Genomic DNA, 24742 nt, shown 5'->3' with positions numbered 1-24742 from the left:
CCCTAGCTTAACCTCGGCCCTTAGGTGGCTGCTGAACTACCCTCGGTGGCTGTGCAGTCTCAGTAGCCAGAGCTTGCATCTGATTAGTCCTCAATGGACAATCCTTAACACGATGCTCAGAAGACCCACATCTAAAACAAGCTCCAGTAGACCTCCAACACTCGCCCGGTTGTAGTCTATTACGAAGCTGACAAATCTCCACCCCAACAGGTGCAACAGTAGGCCCAACTCTCACGGACCCATCAGATCTGGCCTTTTTTCTAGTCCTCACCCCAGCGTTCGAAGACTCTACATCCCTCTTAGCCTTCCCTCTATCATGGTTCTGGCACTCAGCGCGCTTAACCTCCTCCACAATCTTGGCCTTCTCGACCAACACGGCAAACTCACGCTCCCTCTGCGGAGCTATTAGGACCCTCAAGTTATCCCTAAGGCCGTCCTCAAAATAAACACAGTGCTCATACTCAGTCGCCAGCATGCCTTGTGCATAACGGCTCAGCCTCAGAAAGTCAGCCTCATACTTGGCCACTGAACGATCTCCCTGAGTAAGATTCAAGAACTCATGCCTCCTAGCGTCGATGTAACTGGACTCTACATATTTACTCTAGAAAGCCGTCTTAAACAAATCTCATGTCAGACTCTCAAGCTGAGTGCCATCCCTAACCGTCAGCCACCACTGATATGCTTCATCGCGAAGTAATGAAACAACCCCCTTGAGCTTCTGCTCGGCAGTAAAATCCAGATTATCCATAATACACTCCGTGGCCTCCACCCAGTACTCAACCACATTAGGAGCAACTCCAGCGATGCCCCTGAATACCTCAGCCCCATTGGATTGGAGTCGTTCCGTAATTGACCTATGGCCTCCAGATCCAGCATTAGCCCCAACGACCCTCTCCAGGATTCGCAGCATGGCCTGGGACAATGCATCGTCTCCAACTGCACGGTCCTGAGACTCAGCACCAGTCTTAGTAACAGATGACACCGGTGTCTCACTAGTGTCCAGAGTAGGGATCGTACCAGATGCAAAGGACTCAGCTCAAATCCTTCTACGGCCTCTACCTCGGCCTCCAGTACCCTATCCACGAGTACCACGTGTGCTCATCGTAATTTTGAATTAATCTGTATTAAAAATTTTATGCAAGTCAGTTTACAGTTTCGATAGTTGTTATCGGGTATTTTATGCTGAAAAGTTATCAGAGTACTCAGAGTCTGTTATCACAAATCGTAGTTTACTACAGTTTCCAATTTACACTACCTAGAGTGTTTCAGTAAGCATACTACCTACAGTAGTTTCACAGCAAACATTAGTATTTACAAACAGGAATTCAGTATATTCTAAGCATGCTTTCAAACAATTTTATACAAAGTTTTAAAAACTTATAAGATCGACGCCGGAGACTCAATGAACCACATACTTAATCAGAATATTTGAAAACATTCGAAAGTGTTTCTTTAAAACCAATTTTGGAACCCAAAATTTACAGTCGAGTTTTAAACTTGGCTCTGATACCACTAAATGTATTACCCTCAAATCCGGCCTAGACATTATGGCTGAATCTGGCGGTGACATATGTGAGTGCTTTTTTAAAAAACCTTAGCAAGTTAAAAATCGTCTAATTTGTTATCTTTACTTAAGTTATGAAATCTCAATTCCAAATATTAAGTGAAAACATTTCATTAACGCTGAAGCTAAAACATCATTAATTCATAAATCAATAATTTGACAATTTAAAATCCCAAAACAACCCAAGAGTAGTTTGAGTCCAAATACATATTAATCCCAAAATAAATATTTAAATAAAGCAGACAAAATAAAGTATTACTCAAAAATCCGTAAATGTCTACCAGTGGTCACCATCGAACCCTCCATCACACCGATCCATCTACTATTGAGGATTACCTGACAATACAATAAAATAAACAAAGGGTTATTTTTTGCAAACTCAGTGTGTACATCCCCACAAACAGCATGCATACAAACAGATAACAGAATACAATTATTTGACCTTAGCCATACAGATATCGCATGCATAACAGATCAGATATTAGAAATATCATTCCCACTAACCCTGCACACCATCTCCGTCCAACCCATCACACCATGTGGATATAAAATCGACCCACCCAACCCTACACATCAAGTATGGGGATATAATCGACCCATCTAACCCTACACACCAACTGGTACCGTAAAAACAATACATAACAAATATACGCAGCATGGCTACCAGATAACAAGCTAATCGCCTCTCAGACTTCCTTCTTTTCGCAACAATCCCAACCCAATGCAATGCAACACAAATATTATGACATGCTTATATGCAGATATCAGATCATACGTCATGTCAGAATAGATATACGAAATCAGGCAGATATACATGCTGGTATTATCATACTTTCGCATACAATGTAGTAGTCAAATAGAGTATAAGGTCTAAGTAACGCTTACCGCCCTTACAGTCATGTCACAGTCAACTTAGGCCACCCGTGCAACTTTACAGAACATTTCAAACAAATTGGGCTCACACGCCCGTGTGCCCTGCCCGTGTGGTCCACACGCTCGTGTGACTCACATGGCCCAGGCTGGCCTTGCCCGTGTGGATCACACGGCCTGGCCCAAACTTCCATACGCCAGTGTGGTTCACCAGTGTGACCCACACGCCCGTGTAGACCACATGGCCTCACCAGTCTCACACGCCCGAGTCCGTCGCGCCCGTGTGGCGTGCACACAGCCTAGCTCGTCAGTGACACACCCATGTGGCGTCAACAGGCCACTTTTTGACTTTTGTCAAAACTCATTTTCTGCGTAATCGGAGTACATACCTGGTTCATTTTAGCTGTTAATCCAACCACGAGCATTCCAAAACCTAAAATTGACAAAACTGAGCCCAATATCAATCACTTAAATCGACTTCCTTAAGAACTTCCAAATCTTGAAAGAGAGATCTACTTACCTTCAATGAATACGATGATTCCTCGTTGTTTAGGACCCCGATTAATGACCCACAGAACCTTGAATATCCCCTAAATAGCAAACAAAACCCTCTTAAACGATCTCCAAAGAAAATCACGCAACTTAATAAAGCGATACTTACAGAATCAAAAGAACCGCTAGCAATACGCCCAAGCTTATTGAAAAAGAAGAAAAATGAAGGAGAATGGGAATTAGAGAAGAGAATTTTCGACAGCAAGGGGAATTTAGGGGAAAAAAAAAGAAAAGACTGCCGAGAATCAAAGGAATGAAATAAGCCCTAATCTTCCCTAAAACCCCCAACTCAGAATTCTGATAAAGCCCAACTCTTAGACAAAACTTCCAGCAAAATAATTCCAAAGCCACTGCAAGGATTCGAACTCAGGACCTTGAGCACCCTGACACTTCTCTTAACCATTAGACCAGCAGGCCCATTCTATTAAATTTTACCAACAATTCCTTAAAAGCCCACTGACCTAAAGTCAGGCTTTATTCAAATAAAAAACCAAAATTTAGCCCAAGTTAAAGCTTGAACTTGGGACCCCCCCCCCAAACACACCCCAGAGCACATAACCACCTAAACCAACAAATCTTTTAAGCCAAAATATCATAAAACAAGAGTTCAGATACTTCCATGCTTAGCCATCACAAAAGCCGAAACTATAAAAATTTAGGGCATTACATAAATACTTAGACATTATATTAATTTGATCCTAATTCTAAGCAATTCAATCAATTTAACCATCCAAATTTACAAATTCTATCAATTTGATCCTTAAACAAATATAATTATTCAAACACATATAATTAAATACTGATAAACTTATATGTAAATATGCGATTTTGATAAACCAAAAAACTCAAACCCCCCTAAAACTTAATAAACCTGTGATTTTTATAAACTTCATTCATGATCGTGCTAATAGCATCATGAATAAAACCCAATTTTTTCTATGAAACCTAACAAATAATTAACAAATAAAACGAAATAAAAACTTCCTATAAGCGTTTTTCAAATCATCATCTCTTGCATTCTTGTCAACTTGAAGAATTGTATAATATCCGCACCCATCTCTAAGCATAAAATTTATTGTAAAATTCATTTCATCTAATTTGTTTACAATTTATTTAGAAAGAGATTTTAGTTTTCCGGGTTTTCATTTTTCTAACTTGAATTTTAGATTTTTTTATTTGTATAATATTTTAATTTTTAAATACATATATTTTTATCATTTATAATTTATTTCATATTTTTTAAAATATATAATTTTTATATATTTTCTTTTACATTTTAAACATTTTATAAAAAAAAAGATTATGGCATCTTTGGTGCTACGTGTCACAACAAAATAGTGCCATGTGTCCTATATTTAACATCGTTACAACAAAATTACTAAAACCCTTGAAGGAATGAAAATTGGTACCAACTTAGGACAAAAAAATCATATGTACCAACTCAGGAGAAGGTGTCAAGTTCGGGGGAAGGGGTAAATGCATATTTGAGCCTTAGAATTATAAATAAATATAAACACATATAATATTATTTATATAAATATAAATATAAATAATATTATTTTTGTATTTTCATAATATATAATTTATTTTTAATTATGTGTTTTAGGTTCAAATTGATAGAATTTATAAATGTGGAAGGTTAAATTTATTGAATTATTTAGAATTAGCATAAAATTGATAGATTGTGTAAGTATTGATGACTAAATATGTTATTATACCAATTAGAAAATGTCACATCATCACTTATGTTAACGATTTAACATAGAGTGACTAAAATAGAAATGATCTAAAACTTTATTGCTAAATTGAAAATTTTTATAGTTGGGTTACTAAAACAGAAACACGTTATTAGATAGATGACTAATTCTATAATTTATCCTTATAAATTTAAGAAAATAATTTTAATATTAAAATTTTAATAATAAAATAAAAATTACTCAAATGTAAATGTACTAATATGATAAAAAATAAAAATAATTTTTTCAATCTAGAAGTTTTAGAACTCATTATTTTATATACATTATAGATAACAATTCAAATATAAAAATTTGTATTCATACTATATAATAATATTAATTACGTATATAAAATACATACATGTGTTATGTAATCATAATTCTTAATTACAATATGCACTTTAGTTATATTATATAAAATATCTCGATTATAATTCAACATTTTTTATAAAGTTTCTGCTTTTAATGAGAATAATTTGGATTCTAATATTATTAGGTAAAAGTAAAATTAATTATTATGTTCGAATTAAGTATTATTAAGATATAGATTTAAACACATTAAAATATATTTAATCTAGTGTATAAAAACATAATAATTAATTATTATGTTCGATTATAATTCAATATTTTAATGTTAAAACAACATTCCAATCTCGACAATATTAAATATTCATCAACCATCAATAAATTTATGACTTTTTTTCTAAAGGATCTATTTATTTATAAATGTATGTACTAATATTTAGTTATTTTTAAGATTTGTTTAATGAGATGTTATTGTGTAATTAATGGTTAAGTTTATATAATCATGCAAAGATAATGTATTAAATACAAATTTATTTGTTTTTAATTATGTATTAAAACATTAAGTTATAGTCTATTGGTAGGGTATTTATTTATCTCAAAAATAACTTATGTTGAATCATCGTTATATTAAAAAATATGAATTACTTATTATCGCTTGAGTAGAGAATATTATGTTTTCAAAAGAAAAAATGTAATTTCTAGTATTAAAAAGACTTTAAATTTAGTAAGATTCATCAAAATATCCATTGGCTTTGACTATATGATGATAAAAGGATGAAGGAGAAATGAATTCACTTTAATTTAATTTTATTATATTAAAACTAAATTAAATGTATTTTAACGTGTTTAAATCTATATTTTAATACACTGCAACAAAATCAATGTTATTATAATCTATAAAAATAATATTTAAAATCCGTAACTTTTAAAAAATATTTAAGACACGCAATTATAACATTATATAACTGAAAAATTATAATTTTCAGGAAAAATTTCAATATAATTAAAATTTATTACACACCAATATCAGAACATTAAGTCCACAAAATATTCATCCCAATAAAAAATCCAATAATTAAAATGAAATGAACCGATATGGGAAAAAAATCTCAAAGCGAAGTATCAATAACCTAACAATTTAAAGAATTGTTTTTATATAGATCATAATGCTGTAATTTTTAAATTAAAATATAATTATAAGAAAAATAAAATGGATAATTAAATGAATTATAGAAAATATTTCAAAAGAAAATAAATGGATAATTAAATGCTACCAATTTTGATTATTTCTTATGAAAAGAAATAAAGAACTTGATAAAAATCAAATTTTAATTGGCATTTGAACATTTATATCAAATTTTAATAATTTTAAATTATAAAATAATAAAATATACTTAAATGATTCTAGTAAAATACTTCAAAGGAATAAATATACTAAAATGGATATATAGACAACATGGATAGAATCAAGAAAAGAATTTGGAGGAGATCCTAAAAGTGATGACCGATCAACTTACGTCTGTCATACCCAAAACAATTACATTAAATTTGATTATAATAAATCATCTCTTTCACAAACTTAGATATTAAAATAATGTGAAAATTAATTTTTTTAATGATGAAATAACGAATTATAGGAATGAAATCTTGTTATAAAATTTTAGTACTCAAAAATCAATTTTTATGATGAAGATAGAGTAGAAAAAAAATGGATAGTTTTTTATAGTTCTTGCATTTGGAGAAGAAAGAGTAAAAAGAAAAGAAACTTTTACAATTCAAGTTTTTTTACACATTTCAAATATATATATATATATATATACACTGTAACACTCTAAACCTAGCCTAGACTTTATGGCTAGATCTGGAAAAATTACTGCAATTTATTTGACAAACTCATAATCCATTTGATTTGTAAATAAAATATAGCTCATGCTAAGTAAAAATTCAATTTGTTTGGGAAAATATCTTCCTTACCTATTACGATGAAATTGTTGTACTTACATATACTTTCAAAACATTTAAGTTTGCAATGGAATTCTCGATCTAATTCGAGTTTTGAAGAATACAATTTGTTGTTAGAAAACCGTGATTTTGCAAATAAAGCGAAAGTCATAAGGATTACGTTAAACCAATTAAGAACGGAAAAATAACAAAATAAAATCCAAACCTTTAAAATAATTCGAAAAACAACCAAATTAAATACAAATAGTTTAAAGTTATGCAACAGTAATAAGTAACCAAGCTCCCGTCGCACCGACTCACCTAAATCTTAGGATTACTTGAGAATCAAACAAACTGAGAATGAGCTTACAAGCTCAGTGTGTAACAACTCATAATGAAATCAACAGATATGAATTCAGACATGCTTTCATATTTCAACAGACATATTTCATATATGGAATCAGAATTGGAACATAACAGATGCAGATATACAATCCTACCCCCATCCGCTATACACTATCTCTGACCATCCTTACATACCATATAGGGTATTAAATACCCATTCAACCCTACACACCTCTTAGTAATTGTATATTACTTTTAAGAATGTTTGTAGTTTAGCTGCCAAATCATTAGGCAATAATTCGCCCGAACAAATATATATGTGGTTGAGCCACTAGATACAGCAAATAGATTAAACTGCCCACACCTCCTTCATAACCAAATATCCCATCCTAGATGCACATGCAGAACTAACAAATGTTATAAATGTATATGATATACATGCTTTTAAACAGACTCAGATCATGCATAGCAAATAATAGATCAGATCATTTTACATAATATAGATCATACCTAACAAAATACAAATAAAAGCTAACATATAACTCATTAATCATGCGTAAATAACTCATATTTTGTGCTAACAGAACATCAAAAGTCATGGTTTATAACCTAATTTGTATCATTCAAACCCTACGAGAGTCCAACATTTGACTCGTACAACGAATACGGCCCTAAGAAAAAAATTCAGAATTTGGGTCCATACGCCACTGTGGTCCATGCGGCCTACTTGGCCAACCCGTGCGACCCACACGGCCTGGCACATGATCTCACACATGTTCGTGTGGCCCACATAGCCCAATTGGCCTAGACAATGTGGTTCACATAGTCTAGCACATGGCCTACCACACGGTCTGGCACACGACCGTGTGGCTTCAACAGTTTCAAATTTCAGCTTTCGTCGTTCACTATTTTCTCGGCTAGAATTCATCGCCAATGACCATAAACATTTACAAACTTATTCATTGGTATAAATACAAGTCAAAGACACATCAAGACATAAGAGATGAACATCCGAGCATAGAAATCAAGAGAAAAACTTTCAATTATTTTTTTTTCATTTACTCTTGTATTTATATTCATTGAGAGCTTATTATAATATATTTTCTTACCCCAAATCTTTGTATTTAAAGCTCTAATTTGTAGAGATTAGCAGAGAACTCTTTTTTTGGGGGGTGTGCGTTTAGTTTTTGAGTTTCTTTTTTCCCTGTTTTTAATGGATCTTAATTTTTGTAGTAAAGTTTTGATGGTGAACTCAAAACATGGTGAATTGAACAGTTGTCTTCTTTTCTTTTTTTCTCTCTTTTAGTCTCTGATTTTTTACCATTATTTTACGTTAAAAATTTAGTATGAGTTTAACAATTTTATTTTGGGCAGGACTTGTACAATCTTTTAGTCTCATATTTTGGATCGGGTCTAAATTTAAAATTAGGCTCAGCTCAGCCCATGATTAACTCTAGTTTAGACTTATCCATGATCAGGCCTCAGTTCGAATTTTAAAAAATTTTAAGGCTTAAGCTTGACATGGCCCAACCTGCCCAAATAACCCATATCACTATTTAAAAATAATAAAATATTTAATATTAATATTTTATACTTAATTTTAAATAAAAATATTAAAAAATATATAATTTAAGATCAGGCCAAACCGACCCAAAAGCAAAAGGAAAAAAATTGTTGGCCGAAGTCAACCTAAGCCAGAGCAAGTTGACTAGGTTGTGTGGCCACTTGGTCCATGGACATATGTACATGAGTAGTCCTTATTAGGTGAGTAAAATTTGATTCAAGTTGAAAAAATTAAAAAAATAATTGAATTTCTAGAATCGAGTAATTTGAGTTCTTAGTTCGAGTAGAATTGAATTATTCAATTCAAATAACTCAAATAATTTGAATAACAGATTGATATAAATACCCTTTGGTTCTGTTAATTTTAAAATGAGCAAATTGATCTCTCTCAACAAAATTACATATAAAAATTAAAATAATTTTCAAATATTTAAAATAATTTTAAAATTTAAAATATTTATAAAATTTTTCAAAATTTACTTTTAAAAATTATAAAATATTTTAAAATATATAAAGAAAATAAAAATCAAAAAAATTTAAAACAATAATTTTAGGGACATAAATAAGTTAATTAATGATTCAAGTTTATCATACTAAAGTATCTTTCATTTTTTTGCTTTAAAAGGTTTTTAATATATATGGTTTCAAATTTATGTGCTCTAACATGTAATTAATTATACGATAACAATATTTTAATTTGACATGTTTAATTTTTTAATTTAACTTGAACAATTTCAATTGATTCGACTCGACACGAATTTTATTTCACTTAATTCGATTCGAAAAAATTTCAAATCGAGCTAGGTTGATAAAATAGGATACGTCAACTCGAAATTTTTTTACTCAATTCAACTCGATTCGATAGAATGCTCATCCATAACTCTTATCTTAAGTAGGGATTGTAACACCCCCTACCCATATCCATTGCCGAAATAGGGTACGAGGCATTACCGGAGTTTACTGAACATTTTCAGATAATTCTGAGTCATTTATTATTCATATTTTGAAAATAATCATAACGTCTCTCTATTGGGCCCTCGAAGCCCAAAACATACATTAGAAACCAACCAGAATAAAATCGGGATCATAAAAAAAAATTTGATTGAATGAAGTCAATTAGGAAAAAAAACGTAATTTATATGAATTTATGATTATAATATAATATGTTTGTTAAATAAATAATTGTTTAATTATTTATTTATTAAGAATTATCCGTTATTTGTCTTATTTATTTGGTAATGCCCCGTAACCCTGTTCCGGCTACAGTTGTCGGTATCAGAGCTAGGTTTAGTCGGTTCTTGGACCGAGTATAGTATATATGAAGTCTAGAAATACATGCCATTATAAACCTGTGATAGTGTGATATCTCTTGACCTTGACGAGAATTGTTTTACTAATAGATAGAAATGTTTCCAACTAAGCTACGTCCAACAATGATAAAAGTGATATTTGAGTATTTGATAGAAAAAGGGGATTGCCTATGATGAGTAAATATTTATATAGGTATGAAATGAATGTTTTAATGAATATATTGACGATAAAAGTCGTGTTATGTGTGTATATATGAAAGCTAAAGTTTAAGGCTTTATGTCCTCTGTCCCCCCTCATAAGTATAGTTTATTATAGTGAAATTTATCAGATTTGTAACGTCCCCTAACCCTATACCGTTGCCGGAACAGGGTTACGAGACATTACCAGCCAGTACAGTCCAATTCTGGTCATTAATTAAAATAAATATTCACACTCATCCTAGTTTTAAGATGTCGTCCCTTTAATGGGCCCTTATGGTCCAATATGAACAGTAAATTCAATTTGGAACTAATTTAGAATCACTACGAATTTTCAATAAATTTCAAAATTCATACTATATACCGTTGCCAACAATAATTTACTTATTTCATCAATACTTTTACAACCTAAATGACTCTCATTAAACATCCTAGGTACATGCCATTATCAATACTCAACATACTTTACCTCATTGAATTCGGGATCGGCCTAGGATGCTGATTCAACAGTCTAGCCTTAACTTAACCTGCGCACGGAAACAAATCGTACGCTGAGTATACACTCAGTGGTATTTCTATAATCTGAACACTTAAACAATTATAAAACTTATTATTTTATATATATATCGAACTATTCAAACTCAATGAGTATTCAAACATTCACTTTCCAACCAATGTTTTGGTTTACTTTAAATTTCAAATCATTTATTAATTTCAATAGCAATTAATCAATCAGTAATGTTCATTAACAATCAGAACAATTATTTATTCAGTAACAGTCAGTTATTCGGTAACAATCAATTATGCAATAATAACCAGTTATTTAGTATCGATCAATTGATCGGTTATCCAGTAACAGTCAATTATTTAGTAAAATCAGGTATTCAGTAACAACTAAGTTATTCAGTAACAGTCATTCATTCAGTGACAATCAGTTATTCAGTAATGATCAATTATTCAGTAATATTCAGTTATTCAGTAACAGTCTAATATCTAGTAACAGTCAATTATCCGGTAACAGTTAATTATTCAGTAATAATCAGTTATTTTATACCTTTATTTACCCCTATTAACATGACTTGGACTTAGACGGATACACGGATCCAACCAACACACCAGTACGGCACATAGTGCCTCATCGGCCGGCCGGAACGATAAGATAACGATAGCGATGCGGTACAGAGCACCTCATCGAAACAAATTCAAACAAGATAAAGAACGGTAATAACAGTTGTAACGCCCCAATTTTCGGGAATTCTGTGAACGTTGGCAAAATTTCATGCTTTAATTTTGTCATTTGTGAGTGAAATTATGAAATAGGACCTATGTGAAAATGTTTGAAAATGCTATAGGCTAAATTGAAGTGACCAAATAAATAGGAGTGCAAAATAGGATGATTTGCATGACAAACCTCCCATTTTACATGAAGTGGCCAGCCATCATGTTGTTGTAGACAAAATGTGCACTTGATATCCATAATTTATGGTACAAATTGATACAAATTGATAATAGGTTAGGTAAATGTTCCATGATAATAGGTTAGGTAAATGTTCCATGATAATGGGTTAGGTAAATGTTTCATGATAATGGGTTAGGTAAATGTTTCATGATAAGAATTTCATGTCTTTTGTATTAAAGAATTAAACGGATGAAATATGAAGTTTTATTAAAAGAAAAAAGGGTGAAAAGAACAAAGTTTTGTCCATCTTTGTTCATCATAGCTGAAAGTTAGAGAAGAGAAAGGAGAGGAGAAAGCTCTTGAGTATTCGGTCATTAGGAGGAGGAAAATTGAAGGTAAGTTCTTGGTACCTTGCTTCTATTTTGAGGTTCATGAGTTCTTCTTGATTCTACCTTAACTCTTGAAGCATATTTCGGTTTTAGTTGTGTTGTGAGCATTTAGTCATGAATTAAAATGAAGGAAATGGTTGTTGTTTCATGTTCTTTTGATGAAAAAATGGAAGATAGGTGAAGTTGAGCCAAACAAATGAGCATGCATGTGCCTTAGATGTTAAAGGAAAAATCAGCTAACATGTTGTGCTTTAAAATGATGAAATGGAGATTATTCTTAAGTAAAATCATAGATATGTGATGATTGATTGGTGATATACATGTTTAAATAACATGCATGCAAGGTATGTGTGAAAGAGTGATTTGGTAATAAATCTGCTTGGGACAGCAGCAGTAACGTGACTTTGGAAAATCACCATAAATTGTGGGAGATGAATTAGAAGCTGAATAAATTATGTAATTAAAGCTTATTGAGTCTAGTTTCTAATGAAATAAAAAGAACATATTTTGAATTCTGTACAATGAGAAATTTGATTCGTAATGAAGAGTGGTCAGATTAGTCAAACAGTGAAACATGGGAAACTTTGAGAAAAATCTGGTATTGATTGGCTAAACCAAAAATTCTGAAAATTTTATGGATATAAGATATATGAGTCTATTTTTAGGGAAAATTAACGGCACTTGATTTGGAGTTTCTTAGCTCTAGTTATAAATGATTTAGTGACTGTTGCTCAGGAAGACAGCTTGCAGTGAAATTTATGATTATGTGGTAAACATTGACAAAAATTTGTTAATGAGTTGCTTATTGATTTCTTATAAGCTTACTATGATCTGTAGGTGTGGTTGGCCGAATATTGTAAGGGGTTAATACGTAGTTTATTTTTGAATAGTTAGATTAACGTGTTAGTAATCCAATTGTAGGTGGTTCGTGTGTGGATCTCGTCAGCATATCGTCGCAAACAGGTGTGTAACTAACACCCTCTTTCTTAGTCTAGATCGGCAAAAGCCGAAAAGTCGAAATGCTGAAAACCGGTATTTTGTAGATTTGCGAGTGTGCGAATGCTCGTGAGGTAAATCGATTAATGTTTTTGGTAAGCTGCAATGTTTGGACTGCAAAGTGCATAATTTCTGTGCCCTCGATATTTTTGGGCTTAATGGGCTAAAATTGGAATGATGGGCCAACGGGCCCAATTCGGTAAGAACCATCGGTACGTGATTCTGTAGTACGTGAAAGCTAGGAATATGCATGAAAAACCCTAAAATAGATAAATTACTGAAATACCTTTAAAAGTGAAAAATTTACAGTTTTACCCCTAGGTGATAAATTACTGAAATACCCCTAGGGTTAAATTGACCTAAATGCATGTTTGATGTTGTTATTTCTTGCATGCCATGTTGTTATTATCGATGCATGGGACTGGGATATTGACGAGGAAGTACTGAAAGTGGCTTGTCCACGTCTTGGAGGCTTTGCCTCAATTCTTTGATAAGCGAGCAACAAAGGTCAAGCTGTGGAGTGTTGGGTGGGTGGGTTGAACTATTCCCACATGGAGTGTATGGCTGGTAGGGGTGGAGTGTAGTGGTTGGTGGGTTGAGTAGTCTCCCAAATGGGCTTGCATATGTTCTTGATGTTGCATGTATTTTGAAATGGGCCTATAGGCCATCTTGTTATCCGAATAAGGGGCTAAGGCCCGGTTTATTATAATCTGAAAAGGGCTCGGCCCATACCACTTATTACTGAATGGGCTTAGGCCCAATGGGCTTGAGCTGACTTGGGCTTTGAATGGGTTTTCCTTACACACTGAGTTTCCCCAAACTCACCCCTTTTATTTTCATCTACGCAGGAAATCCCCAACCATAGTGGGCTTGGAGCTGTGAGGGAATTCGGAGTGGCCACCCATTCTGAAAGTTTGATTTTCTTCTGGTGAACTGGACATCCTTTTATTTACATTTGAAGTTTTGGGTTTTTAAATGTAATAAGGCCGCTTAATTATTTTTGATGGTTTTAATATGTATTACTAAGATAGGTATTACTTATTTTAACTGTTGAAATTGGATAGCTTTAGGGCGCGTTTTCAAAAACAACAATTGATTTCAAAATAACACGACAACAAGCAAAGCTTCCGCAATGAAAGTATTTTCCAAAATTGATCAATTTTCTTAAAAATGACTTAATCAAATCGGTTTCCTAGAAATATCCATGACGTTAAGGTGTGGCAATGGCGGTATGCATGTCTAGGATTGGATCCGAATGGAGCTTGGTACTTAGCGATCCGATGGACTCACCACATTTTTAGGTTTCCTACGGTGCATGACTTCCATTCACTTTAACCTATAATGAAATTATCTTTTAAAACACTAAGTAAGTTTTTCTGGATCGACAATATAAAATGTTTTGAACGCTTCGATGTGGCATGTCGGATCCGGTTATAACGTCTGGGGCGGGTTTTGGGTGCTACAACAGTAACAAAATCCGACACACAAAGTGCTGAATCGGTAACAGTAACGGTAACAGTAATAGTAGTCAGTACATAAGTGCCTGATTAGTAAGCCGGCAAAACCCGTACTCTTCCATATCCTATGGCATGCCAACTATATCCAACTAGTCCGACTAGTTAATAGGGTATTTAATTCATTTTTCAGTTTTCAATTAATTCATATTTTAATTAATTAACTATATATTTTCAATTCAATATAATTCCATTCACTTTTCACTAATAAATATTTAATTTCACAATAATCACAATTTTCTATCAATTTCATCACACTTTCAACTACATATATTTTCCAATATAACAAATATTTATTATTCAATTTCCACATCAATATTCATTTCAATTCAAACATTCATATATATATATATATATATTCATAAATCAATTCAATATAATCAATATTCAATCCAATTCAAATAATCATCTCAAAACACCTACTACATATATATTAAATAATAAATCCAACAATTTAAGTATTAAGTTCGGATTATAGAAATACAAACCGTAGTTTCTGAGCTAACTCCCGTTGACTTTGTCTTGTCCTTTCTTAGCCGAGATTTCCGGTACCACATTGACTACGAAAGTAATACAATTCATAATCATTAATACATTACTAATTTATATCTTGAGTTACAGAATTCTAAATTAAGATCCACTAATTTCTCCTGAAACTAGACTCACAAATCTTCTTACCATAAAATTTTCAGAATTTTTCGTTTAGCCATTAAGTACAGTTTATTCTTTAAATTCACCCCTATTCTGCTGTCTGACAGTTTCGACCCTTCTTCACTAAAAGTTAATTATCTTACAGTACAGAACTCGGATAATATTCCCGTTGATTTCTCCTGAAAACAGACTCATTATGGATTATAAACATGTAACTTTAAGCCTCTAATTATTTTTCTCCAGTTTTTTGTGATTTTCTAAACTCAGAACAGGGGAACCCGAATTCATTCTGACCTTGTCTCACAAAATTCATTATATCTCATAATTTACAATTCAATTGCTTATACCGATTCTTCTATAAGAAACTAGACTCAATAAGCTTTAATTCTATATTTTATTCATCCTCTAATTAAATTTATAATTTTTTTGGTGATTTTTCAAACTTAGACTACTGTTGCTGTCCAAAATAGTCTTAGTGCAAAATGTTGATTTTCTACTTTTAATTTCAATTTAATCCTAACTAAATTCCCTTACTTTTCTATCTTAATTCATACTTTATTTCTACTTAATTTTTAACCAAACTTAGACATAATTATCTATTTTTCATCATAAAACCATAATTTCAAAATTCTTTCAATTTAGTCCTTAAAGCATAAAACTTATGAATCACTTTACAATTCAATCCTTATTTCATTTCTAACTTGAATTTCTATCAATTTAGCCCTTAATTCATCATTTTACTCAACATGAACTTTATCTAGAAATCTAATAACTTTCAAAATATCAACTTAATTTCATCAAAATCTTGTTCCAAAGCTTCTAAAACATCAAAATTAAGTAAAAATGGCTAAATTGACTTACCAATTAAACTTTCAAACCTTGAAATCTAAAATTTCCCTTTTCTCCCTTTCTTTCTTTTCTTTCCTTCCTTGCTCTCTGTTTCGTTTCATTCTGTTTCTTTTCTATCTCTTTTTTTTTTCATTTCTTTTTCTTTTGTTTTACTTTATATATATATATATATAATATGTTAACTTAATAAATATCTAATTAATATCAAATATTTATTTTACATTTTATCCATTTATTATCTACACACTTGTCATAATTTAATATATTTATTACATAAAAATCTTATAATATAATTATTTAATTAATAAATATCTTTTATAAATAATAAATATTTACTAATAATTAAATATACATATTACAAATGTATGTATTCAATTTATTACACATGTATTTTATAATTACCACACATTTGTCACTATTTTAATTTATTTCATAATATAATATAATATTAATATTAATTAATAATTATAGCAATAATTTAATATTTAAATAAATATCTATTTATTATCAAATACTTGTATTACAAATGTGTATATTTTATTTCTACACTTATATGAAATTATTTTCATACACTTGTCTTTCTTTTATTTATTTATCATATAATATCAATTTAATAATAATAAATACATTAATACTTACTTAAATAATAAATATAATATCAATTTAATAATAATATCAAATACATGTATTACAAATGTATGTACATTATTTATCACACATGTATTTTATTTTATCACACACTTGGCACTCACTTTGGCTTATTTGCTTATTTAATCCCCTCAATTTTCTTTATTCTACAATTAAATTTTCACACTTCATTCAATTTAATCATTTTATCCATTTATCCTTAATTAAGCTAAATTTACTTCATTAAACTCTAATTAACCACTCGACTAACTTCATAAATATTTTTAATAATTATTTACTAATCCATTTTTCAGAAACGGAGACCCGAAAATATATTTTTTTGATAACCTTAAAATTCGGGTCGTTACAAGATTTATATTTATTAAGTTTACAAGTGTGAAATTGAAGAGTTTAATGGTTAAATGATTACTAATGCAGTTAGAGTTGTGAATGAGTTAGTAAGTAAAGATGATTGTGATTGAGATACTAGATAATTTTTCTAGAAATTATTCTGAATACGTAATATCACTGTTAAGAAGAAAGTTATTCTTGAGCAATCGATTTATGATGATATAGTATATGCAGAATGAATTAATTGAGAATTACTTCGAATTAGTTTCTTTAGTGAACCTAATAATATGAAGTTATTGATGATTTTAATAATCAGTTAAAACAACGATGAAAGGGAGAAGATATCTGAATGTAGCAGTTATAATTGTATATCTTATTACAATTCTTTTGGATATCTTATATGTTTGCTATTTACAGAGGTATATATATAAATGTTCATTTTAAATGTGATTCTTATTATATAAACAGAGTGGTTAATTATGATATTAGATGGAATTATTGAAAGTCTGGTTGGTTCATGAACAGTATTGCTCTATTGTTCTTTGGCTTCTAATTAATTATGTTTAAAAGAAGACTTGAATGATCTGATAAATGTTCGTAAAGTTTTAACCAAATAAGAGTTCTGTCGACCAAAGCATCAATTCTGGTTTAGTCTGAATCGAGTAAGAAATTTGTGATCTATAGTAAAATACTATTGAATGAGTTAAATTGTGCTTTGATACAGTAAAATAAAGAAATATTTGAACCTTTCTACTGGTGGAATTTCGAGGACGAAATTTATTAAGGGGGAGAGAAATGTAATAACCTGAATTTTACGGTTATCGGAAAAGTGTATTTTCGAGTCTCCGTTACTAAAAAATGGATCCATAAATATTTATCAAAAATATTTAAAAAGTAATTGACTGGTTAATTAGAGTTTAATTAAGTGAATTTAGCTTAACTAAGGATAATTGGATAAAAGATTAAATTGAATAAAGTGTAAAAGTTTAATTATAGATTAAAAGAAAATAAAAAGGACCAAAATGGCAATTATGCCATTTAGCATAAGTGAGGCGGCATATGAAGTAAAATCTAAGATTTTTACTTAGATTTTAATTATAATATATATATTTATTAGTAATAAATGATATTAAATTAATTTATTATAATTATATTATAAGATATTTATATGATAAATAAATTAGTATAAAGACAAATGTATAGTAAATAAAATATACAAGTGTATGGATAAAAATACATACATTTGTAATACATGTATTAGATATTAAATAAATATTTATTATTTTATAAAAGATATTTATTAATTAAATCATTATATTATAAGATTTTATATGATAAATATATTAAATAATGACAAATGTATGGTTATAAATGAATACAAATGTACTAATAATATACACATGAATAAATAAATACTACTTATTATTTAAGTATAAATACATATGTTTATATATATAAAAAAATAAAGAAAGAAAAAAAGGATAGAAATGAAGAAACAAAGCAAACGAAACAGAGAGCAGGGGAAGGAAAGAAAGAAAAAGAGAAAAGAAAGAAGAAAAGGGAAAATTGAAAGTGTGAAGCTTGAAAGTTTAATAGGTAAGTCAATTTAGCTCTTTTTACTTAATTTTGATGTTTTAGAAGCTTTGGAATAAGTTTTTGATGAAATTAAGTTGATATTTTGAAAGTTATTAGATTTCTAGATAATGTTCATGTTGAGTAAAATGATGAAATAAGGGTTAAGTTAGAAATTCAATAAGGATTGAATTGTAAAGTAATTCATAAGTTTTATGTTGAAGGGCTAATTTGAGGAAATTTCGAAACTAGTTAAATAAGCTGAAAATTTAGTAGTTAAATTTGAGTTGGGATGGAACTTGAATAGAAATAGAGTATGAATTAAGTTAGTAAAGTGAATGAATTAGTTAGGACCTAATTGAAAAAGGTGTAAAAGTTGCTAAAAGGATTAAATAGCTCAATTGTCAAATGAGGAAGGACCTAAAGTGCAAATAATCCCAAAGGAGATATTTTGAGCGGCAATAGCTGAGAAAATCAGGAAAAAGGTGAAATAAGGGCAAAATTAGAAAATTACCAAAATTAGCTAAATAAAAATGGGACTAAATTGGAATATCTAGAATTCTCTTCATTTTTCCTTATTTTCAATAGCTTAAAAACAGTCATGGAAGAGGGTTCAAGCTGGTTTTCATTATCTAGCTACATGTAAGTTTAATTCTTGCTTTCTCCTTTAAATTTCTATGTTTTTGGACTTTTACAATTGGGTCCAACTTACTTTTTCATTAGTTTTGAATTTCATGGCTAATTTTTAAAGCTATTATGGATGAGTGCTGGAAGCATATGATGAATAAACATAGAATTGAAGCTTTAATTTTGATATATGATAATTTTATCAAGTAAAATTAATGGAAATTGATTTTAGGACCTAATGTGAAAATGTTTGGAATTAAAGTCTAGTGCTGAAATTATGATTTCCAAAAGTTGTAAAGTAGTTTAAAGTGATAGAATAAAGTGTAAATTGAGAAAAATTAGCTCAATTGAGAGGCTAATTGAGTAGGGATGAAATTGTTATTTATTAAAGCTTAAGAGAAAAATGGTAATAAACAGCTTGCACTAAAACAATATTGGACAGCAGTAGTAGACTAACTTTGAAAAATCACCATAAATTGTAAAAATCAAATTAGAAGATGAAAAAAGTATGAAATTAAAACTTATCGAGTCTAGTTTCTCATAGAAGAAACGGTGTAAGTAATGGATTTGTAAACCATGAGATATAATGAATTTTGTGAGACAAAGTGAGAATGAATTCGGGTCCCCCTGCTCTGACTTTGGAAAATTATCAAAAATTGGATAAAAATAATTAGGGGCTTAAATTTATATGTTTAAAATCCTTAATGAACCTATTTTCAAGGTAATCAAACGGAAACATCGTCCAAATCTTGTACAAGGAGATAATGAATTTCTCGTTTTAATCCTCGATAGCTTTCTCCTTCCCTTTGTGCGCCGATGTCTTGGGTTCTTTGTTAACTACGAAAATAATAATAATTTATAATCATCAATACAACACAATTCAATTTAATTCATGAGCCTAAACATGCAAATTTAACCATTTTTTTTTTGTACATATAATTCCACTATTTACTTAAGATCCGCTAATTTTTCCTGAAATTAGACTCACATATCTTCTTACCATAAAATTTCTAGAATTTTTGGTTTAGCCAATAAGTACAGTTTATTCTTTAAATTTGTCTCTGTTCTGCTGTCAAACAGTTTCGACCATTCTTCACTAAAAATTAATTATCTCATTGTGCAAGATTTGGACAATGTTTCCGTTTGATTATTTTGAAAATAGGTTCATTAAGGATTTTAAACATATAAATTTAAGCCCCTAATTATTTTTATCCAATTTTTGATGATTTTCCAAAGTCAGAACAGGGGGACCCGAATTCATTCTAACTTTGTCTCACAAAATTCATTATATCTCATGATTTACAAATTCATTGCTTACACCGTTTCTTCTATGAGAAACTAGACTCAATAAGTTTTAATTTCACACTTTTTTCATCTTCTAATTCGATTTTTACAATTTATGATGATTTTTCAAAGTTAGTCTACTATTGCTGTCCAATATTGTTTTAGTGCAACCCTTAAGCTTTAATAAGCTTAATAAGCTGTTTATTACCATTTTTCCCTTAAGCTTTAATAAATAACAATTTCGTCCCTACTCAATTAGCCTCTCAATTGAGCTAATTTTTTTCAATTTACACTTTATTCTATCACTTTAAACTACTTTACAACTTTTGGAAATCATAATTTCAGCACTAGACTTTAATTCCAAAAATTTTCACAATTAGGTCCTAAAATCAATTTCCATTAATTTTACTTGATAAAATTATCATATATCAAAATTAAAGCTTCAATTCTATGTTTATTCATCATATTCTTCCAGCACTCATCCCTAATAGCTTTAAAAATTAGCCATGAAATTCAAAACTAATGAAAAAGTAAGTTGGACCCAATTGTAAAACTCCAAAAACATAGAAATTTAAAGGAGAAAGCAAGAATTAAACTTACATGTAGCTAGATAATGAAAACCAGCTTGAACCCTCTTCCATGACTGTTTTTAAGCTATTGAAAATAAGGAAAAATGAAGAGAATTCTAGATATTCCAATTTAGTCCCATTTTTATTTAGCTAATTTTGGTAATTTTCCAATTTTGCCCTTATTTCACCTTTTTCCTGATTTTCTCAGCTATTGCCGCTCAAAATATCTCTTTTGGGATTATTTCACTTTAGGTCCTTCCTCATTTGATAATTGAGCTATTTAATCCTTTTAGCAACTTTTACACCTTTTTCAATTAGGTCCTAACTAATTCATTCACTTTACTAACTTAATTCATACTCTATTTCTATTCAAGTTCCATCCCAACTCAAATTTAACTACTAAATTTTCAGCTTATTTAACTAGTTTCGAAATTTACTCAAATTAGCCCTTCAACATAAAACTTATGAATTACTTTACAATTCAATCCTTATTTCATTTGTAACTTGAATTTCTATCAATTTAACCCTTATTTCATCATTTTACTCAACATGAACATTATCTAGAAATCTAATAACTTTCAAAATATCAACTTAATTTCATCAAAATCTTATTCCAAAGCTTCTAAAACAACAAAATTAAGTAAAAAGAGCTAAATTGACTTACCTATTAAACTTTCAAGCTTCACACCTTCAATTTTCCCTTTTCTTCTTTCTTTTCTCTTTTTCTTTCTTTCCTTCCCCTGCTCTCTATTTCGTTTGCTTTGTTTCTTCATTTCTATCCTTTTTTCTTTCTTTATTTCTTTTTTTATATATATATACACATGTATTTATACTTAAATAATAAGTAGTATTTATTTATTCATGTGTATATTAATAGTACATTTGTATTCATCGATAACCATACATTTGTCATTATTTAATATATTTATCATATAAAATCTTATAATATAATTATTTAATTAATAAATATCTTTTATAAAATAATAAATATTTATTTAATATCTAATACATTACTAATGTATGTATTTTATCCATACACTTGTATATTTTATTTATTATATATTTGTCTTTATACTAATTTATTTATCATATAAATATCTTATAATATAATTATAATAAATTAATTTAATATCATTTATTACTAATAAGTATATATATTATAATTAAAATCTAAGTAAAAATCTTATATTTTTACTTTATATGCCACCTCACTTATGCTAAATGGCATAATTGCCATTTTGGTCCTTTTATTTTCTTTTAATCTATAATTAAACTTTTACACTTTATTCAATTTAATCTTTTTATCCAATTATCCTTAGCTCAGCTAAATTCACTTAATTAAACTCTAATTAACCACTCAATTAACTTTTTAAATATTTTTTATAACTATTTACGGATCCATTTTTTGGTAACGGAGACTCGAAAATACACTTTTTCGATAACCGTAAAATTCGGGTTATTACATTGGAGAAAGCTATCGAGGATTAAAAAGAGAAATTCACGGTTTGTATTACTATAATTCAAATTACTTTTTATTAAATGTTTTATATAAATTCTATATTTATTAAGTGAGTTATAAGGTAAGTATTGATATTTGAGTTGAATGAGAATTGAATTGACTGGTGAATGTGTATGTATAATTGAATTGTAAATTGATTTGAATGTGAAAATTGTAATTGAAAAGTGATCTTGGATTGGAAATGAAAGTGAATTGAGAATTGAAATACCCTATTAACTAGTCAGGCTAAGTTGGATATAATTGGCATGCCATAGGATCTGGAAGTGTACGGGATTTGCCGGCTTTACTAATCAGGCACTTTATGTGTCGTATTTTAGGCACCTCCTGTGTCGTATCAGCCACTTCGTGTGTTGTATCAGCCACCTCGTGTGTCGTTTTAGGCACTTTATGTGTTGTATTCTGATCAGGTACTATGTACCGTTTTAGGCACAATGTGCCGTACTGGTGTGTTTGGGTTGGAATCTGTGTATCCGTCAAAGTCCGAGTTTGTTAATAGGGTGAACATCTAAAATGAGAAATTTAAAATAAATTGATGGATTATATTATTGAAATATTGAAAGAAATGAGAAAGTTGAATTATTAATTGAAATGAAGATTGAAAATGAAAGGCATGAATTTAATATTCATGTAGTGATTGAAATTGTTTCATGTGATATGTGATGAAAATTGAAGAATAGTTAAAAATTGTATTGTTATTATTAATTAATGAAGTTTAAGAATGAATTGATATTTGAGAAATTAGATAGTTACATGTTCGGTAATTATAATTCTTTATTGCTTTAATAATTTGAATTATGGTAATACCACTGAGTATGGAAAACTCAGCGTGCGGTTGTTTCCGTGCGCAGGTTAATAGAAGTCTATTGTCCCTGTCCAGCATCCAAACGATCCTGACTCTAGCAAAAAGATTTTTGGTGATTATTTTTTTTCCTTAATTGGAAGTGGCATGTACTAGGTGTTGTATAGGTTACATTGATATGCTTGTAATGTTGGTTGTAAGAATGGTATACCATATTTTGTTATTATTATGATAAAATGGTAAAGATTATATTATATAATTTGGTATTAAGTTAGAATGAAAAATGAATGAAGTTAGTAGTTAATTTTGATTAATATTATGAATGTTTAGTTATTAAATTACTATGTTAATGAATTGGTTATAATTTAGGTGTATTTAGATTTAAATTGTTTTGATTGTGCCATTGGTCTTGGATTAGTTGGTTTCTGGTTTGAACTTGCAGGGGGTTTTATGTAAAAATAAGAAGAAATGCTGTGAAAATTTTTATTAAATTTTTTTTAATGAATGAAGTCAATTAGAAATAAAAACATAATTTATATGAATTTATGATTATACTATAATATGTTTGTTAAATAAATAATTGTTTAATTATTTATTTATTAAGAATTATCCGTAATTTGTCTGATTTATCTGGTAATGCCCCATAACCCTGTTCCGGCGACGGTTTAGGGTTGAAGGGTATTACAGGAATGACAAAACTCAAACTATCCTATGGATTCCGAATCGGTCCATTCCATATGGAGTGATATTTTTATGTTGAAAAGTGAATGTAGGGCGGGGCGAAGTGAATTTTTTCTTTTAGACAATGAGTATGGAAAAATTAAGGTAATTGTTTGCCTCGTCCCACTCCACTCCACCATAGAAAATTACTATTTTACCTTTTGTATATATAACTATTAAAAGGATAAAAATAGAATAATATATAATAGAATAATTCATATATTTTATATTTAAATAGTTTTCAAAAAATAATATTTAAATATTTACTTAACTTTAAAAATATTAAAACAAATAATAAAAATTAAATTAAAATAAAGCGAAATATAATAAAATGCATACATCTAACATCCATAAATATAATATTCATTTCAAGATTATAAAATGGTAGATGAAATTAGGTTGAATTTAGTAACATTTACTCGTTGCGGTTGCCTAACTCATTTGAAATGTCTTCAATAGGGTACAGATGCTGCTTCGCGCAACCCAATAAG

The 24742-nt window shown here is 29.7% G+C and overlaps 1 protein-coding gene and 3 long non-coding RNA genes across 5 annotated transcripts; 2 read left to right on the top strand and 2 right to left on the bottom strand.

Annotated features, from left to right (window-relative positions):
* Window positions 1–7: 7 nt before the first annotated feature.
* On the bottom strand, window positions 8–1883 carry LOC108451710 (uncharacterized). Its single transcript, XM_053027643.1, has 3 exons — window positions 1846–1883; window positions 637–992; window positions 8–588 (listed from the first exon to the last, which is right to left on the bottom strand). The coding sequence occupies exons 1-3, from the start codon at window positions 1881–1883 to the stop codon at window positions 8–10; spliced, it is 975 nt and encodes a 324-aa protein (XP_052883603.1).
* Window positions 1884–12031: 10148 nt separating this feature from the next.
* On the top strand, window positions 12032–14261 carry LOC128292591 (uncharacterized). The gene is made up of 3 exons (XR_008282576.1): window positions 12032–12179; window positions 13095–13136; window positions 14018–14261. It is a non-coding gene; the product is annotated as an uncharacterized LOC128292591 (long non-coding RNA).
* Window positions 14262–14954: 693 nt separating this feature from the next.
* LOC128292785 (uncharacterized) lies at window positions 14955–16340 on the bottom strand. The gene is made up of 2 exons (XR_008282696.1): window positions 16196–16340; window positions 14955–15243 (listed from the first exon to the last, which is right to left on the bottom strand). It is a non-coding gene; the product is annotated as an uncharacterized LOC128292785 (long non-coding RNA).
* A 2299-nt stretch (window positions 16341–18639) lies between these two features.
* Window positions 18640–23845, top strand: LOC128292832 (uncharacterized). 2 transcript variants are annotated; one of them, XR_008282776.1, is made up of 2 exons: window positions 18640–18757; window positions 23581–23845. It is a non-coding gene; the product is annotated as an uncharacterized LOC128292832 (long non-coding RNA). The 2 variants fall into 2 exon arrangements; XR_008282777.1 differs by lacking the exon at window positions 18640–18757 and adding an exon at window positions 22640–22716.
* The last annotated feature ends 897 nt before the right edge of the window (window positions 23846–24742 follow it).

The sequence above is a fragment of the Gossypium arboreum genome, chromosome 5 (assembly GCF_025698485.1).
Source record: "Gossypium arboreum isolate Shixiya-1 chromosome 5, ASM2569848v2, whole genome shotgun sequence".
Classification (NCBI taxonomy): Eukaryota; Viridiplantae; Streptophyta; class Magnoliopsida; order Malvales; family Malvaceae; genus Gossypium; species Gossypium arboreum.
The sequence above is the reverse complement of the archived record's forward strand: the minus strand, read 5'-3'. Positions and strand labels throughout refer to the sequence as shown.